A 24,095-nucleotide genomic window follows, 5' to 3' on the forward strand; every position below is an offset into this window, starting at 1 on the left:
ACACGTCACTTTTCTCTTGTAACACACTGTTTTGCTACCTCATGTATTTTGTTTGCTCACAATTGTCACTTTTACCTCATGTATCTTATCGTCTGCTTTTGTTTTTTTCAACATTTGTAATTTTTCTGTTCCTTTTGTGAAGCGCTCTGACGCCTTCGGGTAAAGTCCGCGCTATATAAAAGCGCATAAATAAATGTAACTTACACAAGACTGCTGTGCAAGGCCCTCCCGTCAGTGATGAGTTGGTGCAGGCCTTGCGCAGCAGCCCCGGCGAAGCACTCAGCCGCCATGCCGCCGCTGACCCGAGGGATCCACGTGGGCTGTTTGGGAATGCCCCAGGACCCTGCAGAGGACCAGCACGACCCCGGAGACAGCCTCACAACACCCCCGAGCAGTGCCATCTGCAAGCGGTTCGGGGGCATTTTAGAAAAAAAAAGCGGCAAAACTCGGGCCACGGAAGCCCCGGGACACACAGAGCCAGCCCCACAACACCCCCGAGCAGCGCCTTGTGCAAGCGGGCTCGGGGGCATTTTTAGAAAAAAATGCAACACAGAGCGGCATTCGGGGCCCTGAGCCCCAGGACACCAGGACCCTCGCACCCCCTGACCAGCGCCTGCCGCAAGCGGGCTCTTGGGGCATTTGTTTGTAAAATAAAATAAGCAGCTCAAGGGCCCCAGGAGCCACGGGGACACCAGGAACACATCACCCGCCCCCTCCTCCCCCCGAGCAGCGCCATGGAGAAGCGGGCTCAGGGGCTTATTTTAAAAGGGCCTCATACCCCTAAACCCCAGGACCATGGAGCCCACTCCCAGAGCCCACTCAGCACCACGCATACTGAAGGACCCCATGCAGACTCTCTTTTAAGGATCCAGACCCATACTTCACACCCTCAAAACAACGGCTTGGTGAGTACAACAATGCATTATTTATTTTCATATGTATGCAATGTATATTATTTAAAGACCCTCTGGTAAGCTTGCAATACCAACACCTCAAAGCCTTTAACATTTATTAGCATTAAATGTTCAGCATCCTGGTAAAATGTTTCTATGCTCTGTAAAATACACGTTTCCCCCTCTGCATGTACCCTCCTAAGGCCTACAACATTATGCCCCTTAAATACAAACCCTGCAAACTCTGCGCCAGCCCAACAACACCTCCTCTATTAACATTAAATACATACACACATAGCTTTAAACTCAAACCTTCAACATCACCTTTATTCTTTTTAAATACATTTACATTACATTTCGCGTCTTGTAAAAAACTTCATTGGTACCATTATTCACATTAAACATGTTGCAGCGCCTTAAACATTAACAGTTTACAAAGTACTATTTAGCATTTTCAAAACTTCAGTTTTGTATACTTTAAATACCACATACACATACATCCTTGCGCCATGCTTTATTTACCTTTCTTAAATTGTCACAGGCGGCTTCAATTTGGGAGAAGTTGCTCAGGTCCATTCTGGCCTTAAGATCCAAGGGTTGGCGCTGGGACTCCACGACAATCCACTCACTCTCCAAGGGTGTTGAAGGGTTTGTTGGTGCAGAAATCCTCAAAGTGCAGCAAAAAAAAAACAATCCACGCCAGGCAATCCCAAAGGTTTCTTGACTTGGTTGTTGGTGAAGGAGTCCACAAGGTGCAGCAAAAAGCAATCCACGCCAGTCGCTCCCAGAGTTTTTTGAATGGGTGTTTGGCAGTGTTCCTTAAGGGGCTCTTGATATCTATTGCAATAGTAATACAAAGAATGGGTGTTTGGCAGTGTTCCTTAAGGGGCCTTTTTATACCTGTCCATGCATGCTAGTTAGAAGCCCCCACACCCTTTATGACTTGAGGGGTTTTAGAACAATGTCATGGGGGTCTTTGGACTGGGAACTTTTTTTCTATCCTTGTACATTATGCTGTATACATCTGTTACTTACACTCATGGTCTATCTGTGCTGAGCCCGTGCTGGGGTGGCCATCGCAAACATATCTAAATCTTCTAGACATTTTTATAATGGGCCTCATATGTTAAAGCTGTTTGGTCCTGCTCCTGGGAAGTGGGGACCCCCGGGAACAGGCTCTTGTCCCAGCACTAAACCCATCACATGTCATCTTTGCAGCCAGAGTCATCAAGTTTGGGCCTAAACTGACATCTTTCCAGCCAGAGTCATCAAGTTTGGGCCTAAACTGTCACAATTCCTGCCAGCATGTCACGTATGGGACCAGGGGCTTTGGGGGTGTGTGAATTACATCCTAACAGTTGGCACCCTGTTTCAGGTTCTCATGGGAAGATTTGCCACTACACGACATCTGTCTTTTTCAACATCTCAAAGCACAGGGTGGCAATGGTTTATTATTTTATAACAGGCCCAAGCCTCCCTGGGAAAAGTGAACATGGTTGGTGCTTTTTAAAACAGCCTATGTGTTTCCCAACAACTACATTTTAAAAGCTCCCCTTTTACAAACAGTTACTTCTACAGAAAGATCCTTTTTTTCAAACATAAAAAACACCTCCCACAAAACACCTCCCACACCCTGGGCTGTGGACTCAGGCCTGCTCAGCAGTTGTTCAGCCTACAGCTGTCTGCAACCCCCAGTTTTAAACATGCAGACATTTCCACCCTACATGCACACACTTTTCTTATACACTTTTAAACATAACTGTTACTTCTTGAGAATATCCCAACATGTCACCCCTTTTAAAACCAGGCCTGTTTCAGGCCACCAGCCTGCGCCCAGGCCCTGTCAAAATTTAAGGCCAGGGTTTCCAGCCAGAGATGTCAAATTTCCCGTGACTAGAGCTGTCATATTTAAGACTAGACCCATCACATTTCCGGCCAGGAATCCTGGCCGGAACTGTCAAAATTAAGGCCAGATTTGAAGTGAAGGTATCACTATATACTACTCATATTGATTCAGAGCTGTGTTTGAAATCTTCAAAGGATCTAATTGAGTGAATGGAAAGGATGTGAACTGGGAAATCTTTTTCACGGAAATTCAATGATTTGTTAAATAATAGTTTTGATTTTGATTGTTCAAGCCATTATTTCAGAATGACACAAGGACTTTAATAAAAAAGAGATCTATGTAGTGTGATTTTACTTCATTGTCATTTAACACTTATGCATTTAATGTACGCTTAGAGTTCTGCACAGTAACAAGGCTGGTTTAAACTACTTCATTCTTTCTATAAGTAACCATGTAACCTTGACTACATTCTATGTTCCATTTCTGTCATCTGTCTCAAGTTGTGACCGCCGTTGCTCCTGGGCATCCATGTGGAGTTGAGGTGGACTTTGTGAAATAAATCTTTGCAAGAGGTACAGCCTCCTCCTAGGTACATTCCCAACATCTAACCATTGCCCTCAGATTACGTAACTCATAAGAATTGTAATAGTCGGTGGGTACCTCTGTGTTAAAAGCAGAGTCCAGTCTCTATTTCTCTTTTGATCGCAACGAAGATCTTTATTCTGTGTTAGGACAAGAGGCATAAAGTATGGCTATTCAGTGCTCATTTACGAACGATAAGGCTACATAATATATTAGTTTGAAATAGAACTACTTAAATTCAGTTCTTCTGACTAGGTTGCTAAACCTGACTTTGTACTCCAAGCAGACTCAAGCCACGAAAGTTTTAATATCTTTAGCTCCATGAGCCAAAGCACCAAAAACTATGGTGTCCAAATATGACTGCCATCTACTTAGGGAATTTAAAGATACTGGTGGATAGAGTTCACTGAGGGAAACAACCGTTACAACGCAACTATTACAACAAACTACTTTTACAACGCAACTACTACAACGCAGGATCCATTACAACGAATGCCTTTACAACGCTGTTAGAGGCGGCAGACTCGAGAGCAGAGGACGGCCTGGGACCAGGGTTCGATTCCCGGCGCGGCAGGTTTCTGGACCAGGGTCAGCGGACTCGATAATTCTCTCGCCTCGGTGCCCACTCTGATCAGCGATCACACTCGGCAACTCTGGGCATTAGCTTGCCTCATCCTCACTAACGGCCCCACCAGACCGCCGGGGATGCCTGGTCTCACCCTGGAGATACCCATTAAGGGACCATCTCTCAGGGAAGCCAGGAAGGGTTTTGCAGCGGTCGAAGCGCCTTGGGACCCTCCGGGTAAGTAGTGCGCTATATAAATGCCTATACACACATACATTACATCGCAGATGCTATTACAACGCATCCCATTACATCGTAAGTATAGGTAAGTTTATCTTTTTTTTAAAACATTTATTTAACCCCTTCACTGCTGGCCCGTTTCCGCCCCTGTGCTGTAAACAAATGAACAGGGGCGGGCCATGACGAACCCCAGCCGTCATCAGCACACGAGCACCGTAGTGCATGACGGCTGGGGTTCGTCATCAGCATGCAAGGGGTTAATTTACAAAAATTATTTAATTAATTAAAAAAATATTAAAAATAAATTAAATACATTAATTTAAGTAATTTTAAAAAGTAAGTATGAGTATAGGAGTATATGTTTTGGGGTACTGAGGTATATGTTTTGGGGTGTTTGGGTATTTTAAGGGTTCAGATATAGGTTTGGGTTTTGGGGTACAGGGGTATTTTAGGGTTCAGATCTAGGTTTGGGTTATGAGGCACAGGGGTATTTTTAGGGTTCAGGGCTAGGTTTGTGTTTTGGGGTACAGGGGTATTAGGGTTCAGGGCTAGGTTTGGGTTTTGGGGTACAGGGGTAATTTTAGGGTTCAGGGCTAGGTTTGGGTTATGGGGTACAGGGGTATTTTTAGGGTTCAGGGCTAGGTTTGGGTTTTGGGGTACAGGGGTATTTTTAGGATTCAGGGCTAGGTTTGGGTTATGGGGTACAGGGGTATTTTAAGGGTTCAGTTTAAAAAAAATACTTTAAATAAATTAAATAAATAAATTTTAATATTTATTAAAAATAGTTCTTTAAAAATTAAAGTAATTTTTACCCCTACACTATCCAGCACTTACCCTACTAGTACACCCCCCCTGGAGTTAGAATCTTATTTTTAAACACCTATACTATTTTTTTAAATATATATATATATATATATATATATATATATATATATATATATATATATATATATATATATATATATATATATATATATATATATATACAAAAGTAACGGCGTTCCTCACGAGCACTCAGACAAGGATCACACAGCAAACCACAGGGTTACCAAGATGATAGATTTATTCCTCCATAAATCTCGTCGTGACGCGTTTCGCACTCCAAAGAGTGCTTGATCACACAATTTGCACCGAGTTCAGTTACATTATTTATGTTAGTTGCACCATAAACAACAAGAAAGGACTCATGATTTAGACCGGTCTAGTACGTTTACACAACTATGGAGGCCATATTGAAATGGTGTATATCATATAAATTAACAAGTTAATACACAAGTAGGAATGAGTTAATTCCACTCCCCTACTCAATCACTGTTCATAAATGTTTTTTCAAATTCATCACAATGATTCTACGCAAAAAAAAACTTGTGTTGTTAGATAAACCGCTATTGATAATGCGGACACATAATATAAAGGAAATTAATAACATAATGCGTTATATCAACAGGTTAAATGATAAGCCTTGAAACCCATGATTGTGAATATATAGTGGTAAACTACCTAGTAGTCATTATTGCGGGACTCCTCCCTGTGTGCGTCATGCTAGGCTGTACTGTAGTCATGGCTACGTGTGGTAAACAAGACCTGCTCGTGTCCAGTGTTCGGATCCCGCAACCACTGGTTACGATGTAGATTTATAAACCTCTATATAGTAGCTCAAATTGTCGGGAGTGCAGGTGAAGGGCGAGTTGCAGAGATTTCCGTTAAGGTCATATTACGGAACTCTTCCCCCTGAGTGTTAAGCTCCGGCGGTAGTCATGGCTACCCGAGCTATCCACTGTCTGCACGCAATTGTGCATTATGTGTCCCTCTGGTTAGTGAGAAAGGGGGGGGATTGAGGGTATCATACTCTGGTTAGTGAGAAGGGGAAAGCCCCCCTGAGAAGCTCACCAATGACAGTAAGCGATTGCGCCATTGTCATGTAGTCCATCCTAGTTAATGGAATGGACCTGTGCCCTCGAGGATACCAACTCCGGAGCTCAATAGAGTCCCAAGAAGATATGGTGCAAAGTTGGGGTTACTATATGTGTATTACTGCATACAACATATGTGATGTAAAACTCTGGTGCATACATGATATGATTAAAATACAATTCTACTTTCAAAAATGGAAGAGGAGAAGAGGGGAAGATCACAGTACAGGTTTAGATGAATCATGTTATTCTTATTCTGACATCTCCCTCGTTTAGGTTATCTGTAAAGAGACAGAGAGAGCACAAGTGTAAGAAAGGAAGGGAACTGGACAATACTAAAGTGAGTGCAGATGATACCAATTATACTTTGACTTTACAGAGTATAGTTATTCCAAACACATAGCACAAACACATTTCATTCTTGTAAGTGTACATTGTATTCTTCGTCCATGTTATGCCCCTTCGGGTAACGAGTACAAAGGCTAATTATGTATTTGGATTCCTTTTGTCTTAATTTTAGTAAACGATTACCTCCTCTGGGGCCTATGTTAACCTGTTCCAGCACGAAATAAGTACGTTTTTTGGGATCAGAGTAGTGATGGCTCTCGTCCTTGCAATCTAATGTATATAGGGAGCACGACACATATGGCGAAAAAAAGAGTGTTGGAACACACCAGAGCTATTAGTAACCTAGACCAACAGTATCCGATAGCACGCCATTTCGAGAGCCATTACTACTCTGATCCCAAAAAACTTACTTATTTCGTGCTGGAACAGGTTAACATAGGCCCCAGAGGAGGTAATCGTTTACTAAAATTAAGACAAAAGGAATCCAAATACATAATTAGCCTTTGTACTCGTTACCCGAAGGGGCATAACATGGACGAAGAATACAATGTACACTTACAAGAATGAAATGTGTTTGTGCTATGTGTTTGGAATAACTATACTCTGTAAAGTCAAAGTATAATTGGTATCATCTGCACTCACTTTAGTATTGTCCAGTTCCCTTCCTTTCTTACACTTGTGCTCTCTCTGTCTCTTTACAGATAACCTAAACGAGGGAGATGTCAGAATAAGAATAACATGATTCATCTAAACCTGTACTGTGATCTTCCCCTCTTCTCCTCTTCCATTTTTGAAAGTAGAATTGTATTTTAATCATATCATGTATGCACCAGAGTTTTACATCACATATGTTGTATGCAGTAATACACATATAGTAACCCCAACTTTGCACCATATCTTCTTGGGACTCTATTGAGCTCCGGAGTTGGTATCCTCGAGGGCACAGGTCCATTCCATTAACTAGGATGGACTACATGACAATGGCGCAATCGCTTACTGTCATTGGTGAGCTTCTCAGGGGGGCTTTCCCCTTCTCACTAACCAGAGTATGATACCCTCAATCCCCCCCCCCTTTCTCACTAACCAGAGGGACACATAATGCACAATTGCGTGCAGACAGTGGATAGCTCGGGTAGCCATGACTACCGCCGGAGCTTAACACTCAGGGGGAAGAGTTCCGTAATATGACCTTAACGGAAATCTCTGCAACTCGCCCTTCACCTGCACTCCCGACAATTTGGGCTACTATATAGAGGTTTATAAATCTACATCGTAACCAGTGGTTGCGGGATCCGAACACTGGACACGAGCAGGTCTTGTTTACCACACGTAGCCATGACTACAGTACAGCCTAGCATGACGCACACAGGGAGGAGTCCCGCAATAATGACTACTAGGTAGTTTACCACTATATATTCACAATCATGGGTTTCAAGGCTTATCATTTAACCTGTTGATATAACGCATTATGTTATTAATTTCCTTTATATTATGTGTCCGCATTATCAATAGCGGTTTATCTAACAACACAAGTTTTTTTTTGCGTAGAATCATTGTGATGAATTTGAAAAAACATTTATGAACAGTGATTGAGTAGGGGAGTGGAATTAACTCATTCCTACTTGTGTATTAACTCGTTAATTTATATGATATACACCATTTCAATATGGCCTCCATAGTTGTGTAAACGTACTAGACTGGTCTAAATCATGAGTCCTTTCTTGTTGTTTATGGTGCAACTAACATAAATAATGTAACTGAACTCGGTGCAAATTGTGTGATCAAGCACTCTTTGGAGTGCGAAACGCATCACGACGAGATTTATGGAGGAATAAATCTATCATCTTGGTAACCCTGTGGTTTGCTGTGTGATCCTTGTCTGAGTGCTCGTGAGGAACGCCGTTACTTTTGCATATTGATTCCGGCTGCTCCGCCGGCTCGAGCCACACCCACGAAGGCGAAGGGTTGCAGTAGGAGCGTTGTCGAAGTGAATATATATATTATATATATATATATATATATATATATATATATATATATATATGTATATATATATATATATATATATACAAATAAATTAATAAAAAATTAATTTAATAAATAAAATTAATTAAATATTTTTTAATTACATAAAAAAATATATTTACCTATACTTACGTTGTAATGGCATGCGTTGTAATAGCATCTGCTATGTAATGTCATGCGTTGTAAAGGCATTTGTTGTAAAGGATCCTGCATTGTAAAAATTGCGTTGTAATGGTATGCGTTGTAAAAGTATGCGTTGTAACGTCATACATCCGTTCACTGATAATGATTAGAAACTGTCCCGTAGAAAACTGGTCACATCCATATTCTTAGGGCACCTAACCTCACAAAACAGATTGTGTTCTGTAAAACTCGAATAAACACTAAGCTAATGTTTGACTGGTTGTACTCTATATGTAACCGACCACTTCTGGGAAATAGACTCTAGGATTCACGTCTATTGTCCTAATGTCTCACAGTCTCTTACAGAGTACCAAGCAAAGCAGTATGACATATTTGATGACCTATTTCCTAGAAGATCCTCATAATCCGGTCTACTCCTGAACAAATGTTCTAAACTTGTACCATAAATTAGCATACTTAGCACTCTGGTCAACCAGGCCCTTTTTAGCAAACGGCTTACCTAGCAGCACCCTGCAACTACTAATCTGTCCATCCTATTATGTCACACCCAAGTAGCCCCAGTGATAGAAATTCCTGAACAGCATGCCCTGTGTTTCTGAAAATGAAGTTGAAGATGTGTACTTGCTGAAATAGGGTACCATACGCCAGCAGGACCAAGCTTGCCAGACTGATATGTAATGGTATCTGAAAGAGACATGTTAGAGATAGATTCCTTACGTTAGAATATCCCCAGGCGTCAGACTGGATCCGGAAAGCTTTCGTCAGCAGTACCCCTGCGCTTCGATAGGAGTCGTCGTATGCTCCGCTTGCGTGGCTGCCATCGTATTTGCCGAGATGACGTCAGTGGAGCTACATCAGTTCTTTTTTTTTCCACACCAGCAAGCGCAGATCCGGAGAGAGCGGTACCCCGTAAACTTGTTGACTAAAGTGTTTGTTTGATTAAATTGTAAGTAAAACTAAATTCTCGTGCATAGGGATGCCCGGTTTCAAGCTTTGTGAGGCCTGTCCACGCATGATGTCGCTGACTGAGTCGCACCGTGAGTGTCTCATCTGCCTGGGGCGTGACCATGACACCGACTTTTGTTTCCACTGCCGAGCCATGGCCCCGAAAACATGCGGGAGCGGTCCCGAAAGTGGCTGGAGGCCCGGGAGTCTGCCCCACATCGTTCCAGGTCCAGGTCTCGTGGGAGGTCGAAGGCCCGGTTGCGGATCAAGCACCTCCATTCGAAGTCTTTACTCTCGGAGTCAGGTAAGGCAAAGCATAAAAAGTCGAAGAAGCGTCGTCGCTCTTAGTCATCCTTTCTCTGGTCGTGGAACACAGGTGAGAGGGCACTTTGCACCGCCCCAGCGGCTCCGCCGGAGCCTGAGCAGTTACCGTTGGCTTACCCACCTTTCCCGGGTCCATCGGCAGCTCCAGCCGAATTGCAAGAGTTTGTGTCTGCAATGGCACGTATCTTCAGCCTCTGCGGCCCCGTTGGATCGCCTTCGGGCCCCACTTTTCCGCGTTACTCAACTGCTCCGGTCCCGACGTCGACACCCAGAGGCCTCCATGGCCCTGGCTGTGGCTTCCCCGTTCTTGCCAGTGGACCCCGAATGGCCCTCACTGGCATTGACGTCGCCGGCGGCCGATGCCGGCGTTGACTTCTTTTCCAACGTCAACATGGTGCCGGAGGGATGTCTTCCGGCGCCGGTTCCAATGCCAATGGGGGACTTTTACCCTTTCATTCACCCACGTCCTTGTCCCCTCGTGCAGGAAAGGGAGGATTGGGAAGCGTTTGAAGACCCTCTCGCAGCACAGTGCTAGTCCGTCCCCGACTGGGATGAGGAGGCGGAGGCTGGTGGCCCGGATTACACACTGACGCCTGATTCACTATCCCCTTCAGCTACTATGGAGGAGAGTGGTTCCTTTTCCGCTCTGCTACGTAGTGCGGCCGAGGCTCTTGGCCTGGAGCTTCCTACAGTGGCTGTCATGACCAACCTACTGACTGAAGTGCTTCGGCCAGCTTCTTCTTCTACAGAACCGCTGTTGCCGTTTAATGAGGCTCTTTCTGATATGCTTTTGGGCACTTGGTCCCTGCCCCAACACAGGGGCTCCTGCGGATAAGGGTGTGGGTCGAAGTCATCGCCCGGCTCTGAGCCACCCTGCCTTCCTCACCCAGCACCCCACACCTGAAAGTTTGGTGGTTCAGGCCTCCATGTCCCCGTGTGCGTTTCCTTCTGCTCCATCAGACAAGGAATCCAAGAGACTGGACCAGTTTGGCAAGAAGATTTATTCTTCCGCAAGTTCTGGACTGCGGTCTGTGAACACTGCCTGTCTCTTGGGCCGCTATTCCCATTCTGTATGGGATGCGGTTGAGCAGGTGCTATCTCAGTGTCCAGAGGAGCCTCGGACAGTTCTCTCCCGACCTCTTATAGAGGTAAGAGATGCTGCCAAGTTCACTATATGTGTGGACTTAATACCGCTGATTCGCTGGGTAGGGCGATTTCCGTCGTCATGCCTGGTTGAGGATGACTGGCTTTTCTGCAGATGTCCAGAATACTTTGATGGACATGCCCTTCTATGGCACCCGCCTCTTTGGTGATCAGGCGGATTCCACATTGGAGCGTTTTAAGGACTCTCGGGCCACAGCCAGGTCCTTAGGCCTTTCGGCTGCACGTACTCCTTCCACTTCCAATTTGCGTTCCTTTCGAATCTCCAGACGAGGCGTGCAAACACTTTCCTTTCAGAACAAGCCTGTGCAGAAACAGTCCCAGCGCAGCGGCGGATGTGGGGCTTGCAGAGGCGGGTCACAGGGCCAGCGTGCGGGGTCAGTCCACCAACACTCCTGCTGCCAGTTCCACCACAACTTCCTAGTCCGGTTTTTCAGGCCCACCAGACGCCAGTGGGGGGCAGAATTTGTCATCACCTCCTCCACTGGCGCACCAATACATCAGACAGGTAGGTTCTGGAGATTGTTCGAAGGGGCTACCCCCTCCCCTTTGAGTCTACCCCCCCCCCCCCCCTTCGAGTCTACCGCCCCAGCCATGTCATTGCAGTTCCACTGCATGTTGGGGGATAATTTGGCACTTCTCCAGCAGGAAGTTGCGGCTCTCTTGGCCAAGGGGGCCATCGAGCGCGCTCTGACGCCAGAAGTAGGGTGTGGTTGTTACTCCCACTACTTCTTGTGCCAAAGAAGGACAAGGTTCTACGTCCTATCTTAGACCTTCAGAACATTAATTCCTTCCTCCGGAAGGAGAAGTTTAAGATGCTCAATCATTCTCAGGTCTTGTCTGCTCTCGACCCACAAGACTGGATGGTGGCCCTGGACCTGCAGGATGCTTATTTTCATATTCCCGTCCTGCCTGCCCATCGGCGTTACCTACGATTCACTGTGGGCCAGGAGCATTTTCAGTTCATTGTGCTCCCCTTTGGCCTAACCAGCGCCACTCGGGTGTTCACGAAAGTAATGGCGGTGGCCGCAGTTCATCTGCGCAGATCAGGTGTTTCAGTCTTCCCCTATCTCGAAGACTAGTTGTTCAAGGCGGGCTCGCCTCCAGATTACAGCCGACCTCCTGCATTTGCTGGGATTTTCCCTCAACGTGCCGAAGTCGAACCTGATTCCCTCTCAGAAGATCCTCTTCAGCTTAGCGGTGCTGGACACAGCGCAGTTTTGGATTTATCCTCCCGAACAGAGAGTACAGGACATTCGGGCTATGCTTCCGATCTTTCAGCCCTTGTCCTAGGTTTCGGTCAGGAAGACCTTGGGGCTGCTGGGACTCCTGGCCTCCTGCGTCCTGCTGACCCCCCATGCCAGGTGGCATATGCTGGCTCTGCAGTGGGACCTGAAGTTCCAGTGGGCGCAGCATTAAGAAACCTGTCCGATTACGTCCAGATCTCGGAGGGCGCTGAACAACAATTTTAGTGGTGGCTCATGAATCAGCATTGGGTCAGCTGCAGATCCCTCTCCCTTCCCCAACCGGAGCACACACTGGTGACAGATGCGTCCCTTCAGGGATGGGACGGCCACATGGGAGAGGTGGAGATCAGAGGCCTCTGGTCTCCGGTCGAGTCCTGGCTCCATATCAACCTTCTGGAGCTTTGGGCGATTCTTCTTGTACTGAAGGCATTCTTCCCCGTTGTCAGGGGGCAGGTAGTGCAGGTGTTCATGGACCACACCACCGCCATGTGGTATTGCAGCAAACAGGGCTGAGTGGGGTCGTGGACCATATGTCAGAAGGCCCTGCGCCTCTGGACATGGCTGGAGCGTCACAGCATTTCCTTGACGGTTCAACACCTGGCAGGTTCTTTGAGCGCCAGGGCGGACTAACTCAGCCGCCGGTGTCTGATTGATCACGAATGGTGTCTTCACTCAGAGGTGGCGCAAGGTCTCTTCCAACAGTGGGGAGAGCCTTGGTTAGATCTAGTCGCCACCGAAGAGAACGCACAATGTCATCAGTGGATGTACCATGTTACAACGCATACCGTTACAACTACCTACTATTACAACGCGACCATTACAACGCATACCATTACAACGCATAGCGCTTTGAGGTGCTGGATAGTGGTAAGTATAATTTACTATTCTAACTCCAGTCCCCGTGGACACTAGGGAAGGTGTTGGATAGTAAATTATACTTATTCCCTATCCTAGAGCGCCCCCCAGCGCAATGCGTTGTAATGGTATGCGTTGTAAAAGATGCGTTGTAATAGTAGGTAGTTGTAAAAGATGCGTTGTAACGGGTGTATACCTCATCAGTTCTGCGTGTTAGAATTTCCAAGGCGGCACTCGCTTAATGATGCTTTTCGTCTCGAGTGGTCTGTTGTATGCCTTTCCGCCTATACCACTTCTGCCCAGAGCTCTGAAGATCAGACGCGACCGGGCCCAAGTCATCCTTGTGGCTCCGGACTGGGCTCGAAGAGTTTGGTATCCAGAGCTACTCAGTATGAGCCTGGATCCCCCGATCCAACTGCCTCTGCGGGAGAATCTTTTGTCGCAGCAGGGAACCGTTCTTCACCCGAACCTGCCCAGGCCTCCACCTACATGCGTGGAGATTGAGCTGTGACAGTTGATTCCATTTGGCTTGCCTCCCAAAGTCTGTGATGTCATTCTGGCAGCCAGGCAATCCTGGCTCAATTAATCACAGTTTGGATTCATAAGGCATCACGGTACAGAAATTGCCCTAGTTTTAGCCTCGGATTACATCAGGCGCACAGTGGATGAAGAGAAGGGAGTTGTGCTAATTCTCTTGGATCTGACAGTAGCATTTGACACCATCTATCCTATGTTGCTGCTGGACAGACTCCGGAGTCTGGGTCTATCCCATCAAGCTCTTGCCCTTTTGTCCTTGTTCTGACAGGGAGATCCCAAAGGGTGAATTTAATTTTTTTTCACTCTGACTCCTATTCACTACATTGTGGAGTCCCGCTGGGGTCTTTCTTAAGTCCCACCCTTTTTAATCTGTATGTGGCACCACTCGCTACAGTAATCCACTCTTTTGGATTAGAGGTGGTGTCATGTGCAGATGACACACTAAATATGGTTACCGTCCCTAAGGGGTGTGACTCATTGCCAGAGAATGTCCGCAGCTGTATGTCCGGAGTAGCAAACTGGATGTCGGCTAATTACCTTAAACTTGATGGGGAAAAAATGGAGGTGATGATATTCGGAGCAGCGACAGTCAAATGGAACAGTAACTGCTGGCCTCAATCTTTAGGATGCTGTCCCGTCCCTAGTGAAAAGGCCAGGAATCAGGTAGTCCTGATGGACACGGAACTTAGCTTCAAGGCTCAAGTGAACCGTACATCTCCACATGCTCCTGGCTTATAAGGATGTTAAAAAAATCTTCCCTTTCATTCAGCATTCAGCTAGGATCCAGGTAGCTCTGGCTCTTGTAATGGCCAGACTAGATAACTGCAATGCCCTGTACCTGGCCGCTAGTAAGGGCTTACAACATAAACTTCAGGTGCTACAGAATGCACTGGCAAGACTCATTCTGGATATCCCCAAAAGACAATCAGCTAAAAAGGGACTGGAATTCCTACACTGGCTCCCCATTGAACAGCGTATCCGTTTTAAAGCACTGTGGCCCATAAATCACTGCATGCCTCCTATCCTCTACGACTGAAGACCATGTTTAACTGGTATTCCCTAGGTCATCGACTTTGCTGCTCGCATCATATGCAACTTTTTGGTACCTAAGACCAAGAAGAAGAAGTGGGGGGATAGGGCTTTCTCAGTGGCAGCGTGTAAGCTCTGGAATTCTCTACCTTTGGCACTTAGATATATTCCTCTTCTGCTCCCGTTTAGAAAAGCCATCAAGACCTGGCTTTTCTCTGGCAAACAGTGAGCTCCTCCATTCTTTATCTGTACGTGTGCTATTTGCAGTCTTTCTCTAGCGCTTTGATGCCCTCGGGTGACTGCTGTGCTATATAAATTTCCAAAATCAAATCAGGCGTCCCTCCACTAAATCGGTATACGCCTGCGCGTGGAACACATTTGTGGCATGGTGCACAGCCAAGACTATGGATCCCCTTTCTGTTCCTCTTTCTTTGGTCCTTTTGTTCCTTCCTTCTCTGGCCCAGCAAGGCTCTGCTCTGGGCAGTATCAATGGTTACCTTTCGCCCATTTCAGCCTTTCTAAGGCTTCCAGATCAGCCTTCTCTTTTCAGGTCCCGAGTTGTGCAGAGATTCTGAAGAAAGGCATTACGCATACGTTCCCTCCTGTTCCTTTTATAATGCCTCAGTGGGACTTGAATCTTGTTTTGGCATATCTCATGTACGCTTCCTTTGAGCCGCTTCACAATTGTCCCTTACGTCTTCTGACTTTCAAAACTGCCTTCCTGGTGGCTATCACCTCTGCCAGGAGAGTGAGTGAACTTCAGGCTCTTTCTTGTAAGCCTCCTTTTCTGTCGGTGCATCCGGACAAGGTTGTGCTTCGCACTCATCCTTCCTTCTTGCCTAAGGTTGTCACTGCCTTCCACATCCGGCAGACTATCACCTTGCCCAATTTCTTTCCGCCTCCGCTTCCTTCCAGAGAGGAAGAGAGGCTCCACCGTCTGGATCCAAAACGTGCGCTTTCCTTTTATCTCAATCGCACACAAGCATTCCAGATGGATGACCAGCTTTTGTTTGCTAAGCAGGCGCCAAGAAAGGCTTGGCTGTTCACAAGAGGACTATCTCCTGCTGGGTCATCTTGTGTATCAAGGCCTGTTATTCTATGGCTAAAAAGGAACCTCCGGTGGGGCTGCGTGGCCATTCTACCAGGGCAACAGCAGCCTCTACTGCATTGGGACGTTGTGTCCCCTTGCAAGACATCTGTCAGGCTGCCACGTGGGCTTCACTGCACACCTTTACAAAGCATTATTGCCTTGACAGTCTGGTCCGGAGGGACAGCTCCTCTGACCGCGCTGTTCTCCGTGACTTTCTGGTGTAATCTTATTCGCAGACCCACCACCGGAGTTTGTATTGCTGGGGTATCTAGTCTAGTCTAAGGTAAGGAATCTATCACTAACATGTCGATTTCAGATGCCCAAGTTACTACTTGTATAACAATATATCTGTAAGAGACATTAGTTAGTGATAGATTCCATACCGCTCCACCCATCCTCCCCGTTCTGCAAACTGATTACTTGGGTTAAGGTCATCCTTTCGGGCCCTAGTTTCTATGCACCAGTGGTCAGTATCTTACATGGTTATGCGTTCCTGTCGCGGAAAGTTGTGTACAGAACTGACATCAGCGCGCGTGTCATGTCTAAGTAGCTCCAGTGACGTCATCTCGGCGAATACGACGCATGCGGAGCCGTACTACGACGCCTATCGACACGCAGGGGTACTGCTGACGAAAGCTTTCCGGATCCAGTCTGACGCTTGGGGATATTCTAAGGTAAGGAATCTATCACTAACTAATGTCTCTTACAGATATATTGTTACACAAGTAGTAACTTGTGCTTTTAGTCTGTGCTCTCAGGATTCCACTAGAAGCTCAAGAGACTCCACCAATAATATTGGAATAGAATGTGAAGCTCCCATATTTCCCAGTCCATGAACTGCAGAGACGTGTTTACTACCAGAGGATGAGTCTCATTTAAGGGGATTCTGATGAGGTCTTGATTTTTTTTTTTTAAATGATTGCGGAATGCACTGATAACCTCTCAAGACCCGCAAACCACTCCCAGGCTGACCACAGAATTCTGCTCCAAAGCCCATGAATAATCCACCTGTTTTCAGGAAGAATGTATTATTGGTCGTTTTAGCGTTTAGTATTGAAGGCCATCCTTGGGATCCCACTGGGATCCTGCAAGCTGTGAGTTGCCAGACAAGAATCAAAGTGTGCAGGTGGCTTTGCAAAACTGGGCACATCACTTCCTTGTGCAACAGCATGCTTGGAACCTTTTGTCCCCCATGTGCTGACAACTACACCAAGCCGTCGGCCCATGCAAGAACATAAATTTAGACTACTAGGTGCCCGCCATTCCATCCCGAGTAGTTATTTATCTGATAAAAGGAGGTGCTGCGATACAGGTGGTGATATTCGTTAGTTGTGACCGCTCCCAATTGGTCATTCTCACTGACAAAGTTTCTGGTAACATAGTAGTGTGCCTTTTGTTTGTTAATTTTTGTTTTTTCTGCAGTTAGTTTGCTAATAATACGTACCTCCATTATGACTTGGAGTATCAAGGAAATACCACAAAACAGACAGAAAAAGATAGTTCTCTTATTAGCTGCAATAAACAATAAGCATTGGCAAAGCCCATACATTCGGTGTTCCCTGCTATATTTTGAATTTGCTATTGTTTGGGATGATTTATGTAAAACTGCATGAGGGGACAAATTTGTGTATAGTCGCACATTGTGCAAGACTTGAATGCTATCACTCACAGAGAAGTAAGCCAGTGGTTGAAGTATGCTGACCCTGTGCCCTAAGCTGTATGCTGTGGTGGGCAGAACAAACATGTGAATGGCATAGAGACTAATGGATGAAGAAAGATGGCTGAAAGAAAAGACCCTATAAGTAATAAGTACATTAGATATATATTAGATTGCTTGGGCTCAAGTGCGTGAAGGGTGTGTGAAGGAGATCATACAAACATAGACATGGTGCATAGCGCAGACTAAGTGCTTTGAGAACCAGTGGCCTTTTGTCTATTGGGACAAAAGGAGCTCCAACTAACAACTCCACTTCCCCATAAGAAATTTCAAAAGTTCCCAAGTAACTAAACTCACTAACTATTACCGCTCAGTAACCTAAGACCAGGGTCTCAAAATCCCTCCACTTTGTTGCCTAAACTGGCCTATTCACCCTTGTTTTACTGGTTAAGTTAGTTGCCCAAAATGGGTAAATTGTTTACCCAGTTGAAGTACATTTGTTATTGTGGCCCTTGAAATCCATTGGTAAAAAACCGTACCCACACAGGTTACTGCCCAGTGACCACTGACTATTCCAGGGCCCCAAAGAATGGCCTTGGCCTCCCACCATGGCCCTTGATCATGTTCTGTACCTTGTATGCTTTTCTGTATGAGAATGGTGTAGCCTGCAGCCATGTCCACTGCCAATTACAAATAAAATGTTGGGCCCTGTCCTCCAGATACCCTGTGGGTACTTGACCCATGGCTGGCATGTAAATGTAACTGCAGGGTCGTCATTGTTGTAGGAGATGGCCTAATTCATAAGTTAAAACAAGTTGGTATTACCTTCATATATTTCGTGGGTCTATGAATTAGTTTGGCGGAGAATGAAAACATGTTAATTGTTTAGCATGCCTAAGTTGGGTTTGTTAAACCTATGGTTAAATGTAGCAGTTTTCCCCCATAATAGGGCATTTTTTAGGTCAAATTTTGTATAACATTTTAATGGTACATGAGAAACAATTTACACATGCGTTTTCCAGCACACCTTAAGAGAAAAAGAATAGGCATCTGCACATCCTATAGTTAACAAGTGGAACAAAAACTTAAGTGCCACCCACGACTGATTCAACCCAGTTCGTAGTAGGCTCACCATTTTCCCCATATGTTTGAATGTTTCCGAGGGCACCCACGCACGAAATTAAGAGGTCCTCTTGTTTTGTGCACCGGTCCATTCCCACTTTCCACTCCGCTGGTGGTGGGGCGGGGGTGGGGGGGGGGCTTCAGTAGATGTCCAGTGCTTAGCAAACTCTCTTTATGCAATCAGTGTCCCAAGTCCCACAAGTATCCGATCTCCCTTGGGACCCCGGGGTCATCTAGAATGCCCTGCGGACCAAACCTCTGCAAGTCTGTGATCAGGATTCCCAATACGTTCGACAGTAAGTTGAATTCCTGTAACCAGTATTGTCCTATGATGGAGCACCCCCAAACCATGTGGTAGAAGTCCTATAATAGGGCATTTTAATCTTTCGGGTGATCATTTCACTATCCATGGGTGTTGGGCTTACTTAGCCTGTCCTCACATTGCCCCCAAAAAATTAAATTCACATTGAGGTTTTCGATGCAGTTCATGGACTGCAAAGTTGCTTCTGTGCTCTTGCCAGCTGATCATTAGGCTAGCTCACGTTCAATTTTTTATTTGCACCCAAAGGCCGTAGACGTATACCCTTGTTGGCAAGTGTTTTGTTTTTTAGTAGTAGTATTTTGTTAACGGCTAGACCGTTATTCAAAACTAAAATAAATATTTTTAGTTTGACCATATATATGCACGTCCAAAGTTTGTATAAATCTGTCCAGCAATTTGTGTTGTTTTTGCACAAAACTTTATTTTGTCCAGTTGCACAATTCTATTTCTCAGGTCTAACTTACATACATTTACAATTTTTTGGAAGGGTTGTCACAGGTCTGTCGAACGGGGGGGGGGAGCTAAAGATAGTGACAAAAATCCTATGGCCTAAACAACTTAACCGATAAAAAATTGAGTTGGCCAGTGTTGAATATTGCTTAAACGTTTTGAATTTCCTTGCTTAAAATTCTCTCTCCTGGGAACTGATGTAGGTATTCATGTATGTTTCTTACACTGCTTCTTTCACAGCTAACAATATGTGCTGACTACGAGAGCCTCCACTGTCTCGTTTGGAGTGAGCGTGCCGTGATTAAGATGGGTTTTGGAAGTGACCTGAAGTGCTCACATGATGCTTTGTTAAAACTGCAAGATTGGGAGCTGAGGCTTTTGGAAACCGTTAAGAAATTTATGGCAATGCGGATTAAAAGTGATAAAGAGTATGCATCCACTTTACAGAACCTTTGTAACCAAGTTGACAAGGAAAGTGCTTCACAGCTGGAGTATGTTAGCAACGTATCTAAGGTAAGATTTTTTTTCTCCATATGACATCATTAGTATTTCTTCGTGAATAAAGCACAGTCATTTAAAAAAGCAACACATAAAGGTAGTTCTAGACTTTATTTTTCTTCCTAGTTTGCACCCATGTGCACTAGCAGTTCTTCAAGAGCCGAGGTGATGAAGTGTAAGCTTTAAACCCTGAGCTCTTGTTTCATTTGTACATGGAGGGTTCAGAAGTCGAATATTGTTGAAGGTTGATGGTCTCTGAGAATTTGAAGAGGCACCTTCTTGCATCAGTGAGCTGCATATAAAAGGCGCATGATATATGCGTGGGCGTGTGTATATTTAGGTGCTTGTCCAACATTCACTTTTGTTTCTTGGAAAACTGTTAAATGTTGTTTTTAGTTGTTTAGCAGATAGCTAGTCTCAGTGCACAGTGTCTTGATGACATAAGGGTTAATGTGTGTGTGCTTTGTGAAATGCATACTGTCAAGGAGGTATACTTACAAATGAAAGGGGAAGGGATTTATTGTTTTACTAGTGTATGGATTGTATGCGGCTGTTCTACAGAATAAGAGGCGCCCTACACCATCAGTGTACACTCGCACAGTAACACCTTGACTTTTCTGCTGCACTTCCTGCGCTTGGCGTTCGCTGTTCTCTCACTTTTGAGAAGAATTGTGCTGGTTTTAACAAAATCCTACTAACCATCGATATTATGTAACAAAGAACGCCCAGTAAGGACAAAGATTGCGACGTGAAATGTTGGATGCTGGTCACATAAAAATAACTCTTCCTTTGCACTGCTAGACATCACTACAGCCCAGTGCGAAGCTATAGTCTCTGGCATGTGATCTTAATTAAAAGCTTCCACAGACTCAAGTGACCTGTATATAGGCAGGATCCTTGAACAATTTTAATGACGGATGAAACATGTTGGGTGAAAAATATTAATTCAGTATAACTTGATATGTGAGCCCATCTTCAAATTATACTATGATTTAGTTTGTGCTTTCTACACAAAGGCAACAAAGTAACATTTAATTCTAATTCACAAAGGCTACACATGTTTTTTTCTCAAATAGTTATCCGTTTGAAAGCAAAACTTTACATTACTATAGCTGAATAGGTACTGAACGGCGGTAGATTAGTAAAGCTGACAATGATCACTGCACCTTTAAAAAAAAAAAAGCCTATTCCACCCCCCCGCCCCCCCCCCTCCCAAAAAAAGCGCTGCACTGGAAGTGGGCCTTTACTTACAAGTATTTCATAGATGTATATTTACTTCTGCGTGTATTTATTATTAAGTAATCTTATTTAAAAAGTCATCTTAAGCAACCAATTTGGCTCACGTCCTTATTATTGCTTAAAGAATGCACACCTTAAAACCACATATTCCGTTCCATTGCATGCCGAAATGTTTGCTAGTGATATGTAGGGTTAAAACGTTTCTCAAACGTGGACTGAACTCTGATTTACCTTTGTAAATAATTTGGGTAAACCCAAATGTTTTTCCAACTTTATCTATGCCAGATGGTCCTTCTGGAAATCAGTAAATGGTATACAAATGGCGAAATGTTTCAAATAGTCTCCATCCAACATGATTAAATGGTGTGTGAAGCCTTCCTACAATTTCAATTTTACCCCCAGACAACCAAAGCAGATTTACAAACTATACAGAACATAGGACAGACATTGCTGTAAATTATTACTGCGGGCAGTGCTCAAACTGTTTCTCTCCTTCTTTTGACCAAATCTTATTCCATTTGTTTTTTTAATGAATTTTAACTCCTACTATTGTCAATTGTATGGGATTTTTATCCTCATGTAATGAGCTTGTACTTTGATGGCATAATGCCGAATAAAGTTGTTTTTATTTAAAGTTATTCCATATAAGTGACATATGTTTCATTTGCACTGTATCTGCAAGTTGAAAATGCCTCATCCTCCTAGACCTCTCCGCGGCGTTCGACACTGTTTGCCACCGCACCCTAGTGCAGCGCCTCAGCAACATCGGAATCCAGGATAAAAGCCCAGGAGTGGATCATCTCCTTCCTCGCTGGAAGGACACAGAGAGTACGCCTACCACCGTTCAGATCTGCAGCCACGGAAGTCATCTGCGGCGTTCCTCAGGGCTCCTCACTCAGCCCCACCCTCTTCAACGTCTACATGAGCCCCCTTGCGGCCATCGCACGCCAACACAACCTCAACATTATCTCCTACGCCGACGACACCCAGCTGATCCTCTCCCTGACCAACGACCCTGCCGCCGCCAGAACCAACCTCCACGAAGGGATGAAAGACGTAGCCGAGTGGATGACGACCAGCCGCCTGAAGCTGAACTCAGACAAGACGGAAGTCCTCATCCTGGGCTCCTCGCCCTCTGTCTGGGACGACTCCTGGTGGCCCCCCGCCCTGGGCACCGCACCCAAACCGACAGACCACGCACGCAACCTGGGCTTCATCCTGGACTCCTCCCTCTCCATGACCAGACAAGTCAACACCGTCTCCGCGTCCTGTTTCAACATCCTGCGCATGCTACGGAAGATCTTCCGGTGGATCCCCACCGAGACCAGGAAGACGGTCACCCAGGCCCTCGTCACCAGCCGACTGGACTACGGCAACGCCCTCTACGCCGGAACCACCGCCAAGCTCCAGAAGAGACTCCCGCGGATCCAGAATGCCTCAGCCAGACTCATCCTCGACTTCCACCGACGCAGCCACATCTCCGGACATCTGAGAGACCTGCACTGGCTCCCCGTCAACAAGAGAATCACCTTCCGTCTCCTCACCCACGCACACAAAGCCATACACGGCCAAGGCACGAGCTACCTCAGCAACCGCCTCAACTTCTACGCTCCCAAACGCCACCTCCGATCGACCAACCACGCCCTCGCCGCCGTCCCCCGCATCCGAAGAGCGGCAACAGGAGGAAGGTCCTTCTCCTACCTGGCCGCCAAGACCTGGAACACCCTCCCTCCCGACCTTCGCCTGACCCAAGACCACCTCTCCTTCAGGAAGAAGCTCAAGACCTGGCTGTTCGAGCAGTAGCGCCCCCCCCCCCCCCCCCCACCCCACCCCCCCCAGGCGCCTTGAGACCCTCCGGGTGAGTAGGGCGCTCTATAAATGCCTTGATTGATTGATTGATTGTATGGGTTTTTTAAAACCCTTTTTTCTTGTATTTTTAGGACTTTAGTCATTGGCTAAAATCCTGTCTCTTGGGGGTCTGATTTATTACTAACCTCTGCTGATTGAGCCAGGGTGAGTGGCGGTCATAGCAAACAATTGTTTGTTTGAGCCATCAAGCCTAAGTATTCTACAGCACTTGGCAGTCAAACCTAGTTTAGGGGTTGGACTGTAATATGATTCCATACTGGGAATAAGTCAGAGCTTGATAGTTGTTTTACGTGTCCCTGTCATCCATGCATTATGACTATACTACTTAGTATTCTCGTCATATGTAAAGGCTGGGGTAGAGAATAATGATATAAGTAAGTATAAGGTGCTCATCATAGGAGGTTCTCATCTCTAAGCCCCTCAACTCCCCTTCCTTAACCAACCCATCTGCCATCCCCCTTATCTAGTCTGATTATACAATTTCTACTGAATGGAGGAGTGGGGAAAGAGAAAACCAAAACCTCTCAAATGCTGAACAGATGCGGGATTTAGGAGCGATCATCGTGCATTTGTGGTTACGTAGATTTTTTTTACAGCTTTTGCATCCTTTCTGGACAAGCCAGTTTAGCTTGATTCTAGTGGTACAGCAAGCAAGGGAGCCACGTCTGGGCATACCCATCCCACTTAGGGAGGGGGCAAAGTGCTACGGAAACAATGATGGACTGAATGCTGAATAAATCATACATTCACCCCCAGTCAAGAGATCTGGGTTAAATCCATCGTTCTTTTGCTCACCATGCCACCCCAGTTCAGACCCAGTCATATGCAAATCAGTCTTGACCCTGTGCCTCATGGGAACAGTCCAGACCGACTGCCAAGCCAGGTCCTCCGTGGACCGGAAACAAGCATCCTGGGACCGGTTTCTGGGTATTACCCTTCATCAGCCAGGCTAGCTTGATTCCAGTGGCACAGTGAGCAAGGGGCCCATGTCTGGTCATACCCATCCCACTTAGGGTGAAAAGTGCTACGTATGTAGTCTGCCGGTTGCACACACATCTCTACAGCTGGCACATTAAAACTCTTATACTTAATTTAATATATAGTTTTTTAATGTTTTATAAACCGTTTTAAAAAGGCATTTTTCACTTTCCCTTTTATAATATTTCTGGTACATTAAAGTCAGGCCTACTGATG

General features: G+C 45.6%; 1 protein-coding gene across 1 annotated transcript in view; it reads left to right on the top strand.

Annotated features, from left to right (window-relative positions):
• Positions 1 to 24,095, top strand: part of FER (FER tyrosine kinase) — a 1,097,899-nt gene that overhangs the window by 88,155 nt on the left and 985,649 nt on the right. Inside the window, exon 2 of the mRNA XM_086961004.1 lies at positions 19,536 to 19,808. Coding sequence (XP_086817130.1) covers positions 19,602 to 19,808 — 207 coding nt within the window. The 5' untranslated portion in view covers positions 19,536 to 19,601. The remainder of the gene's footprint in view (positions 1 to 19,535; positions 19,809 to 24,095) is intronic.

Source organism: Lissotriton vulgaris, chromosome 3_1, assembly GCF_964263255.1.
Source record: "Lissotriton vulgaris chromosome 3_1, aLisVul1.2, whole genome shotgun sequence".
Lineage (NCBI taxonomy): Eukaryota > Metazoa > Chordata > Amphibia > Caudata > Salamandridae > Lissotriton > Lissotriton vulgaris.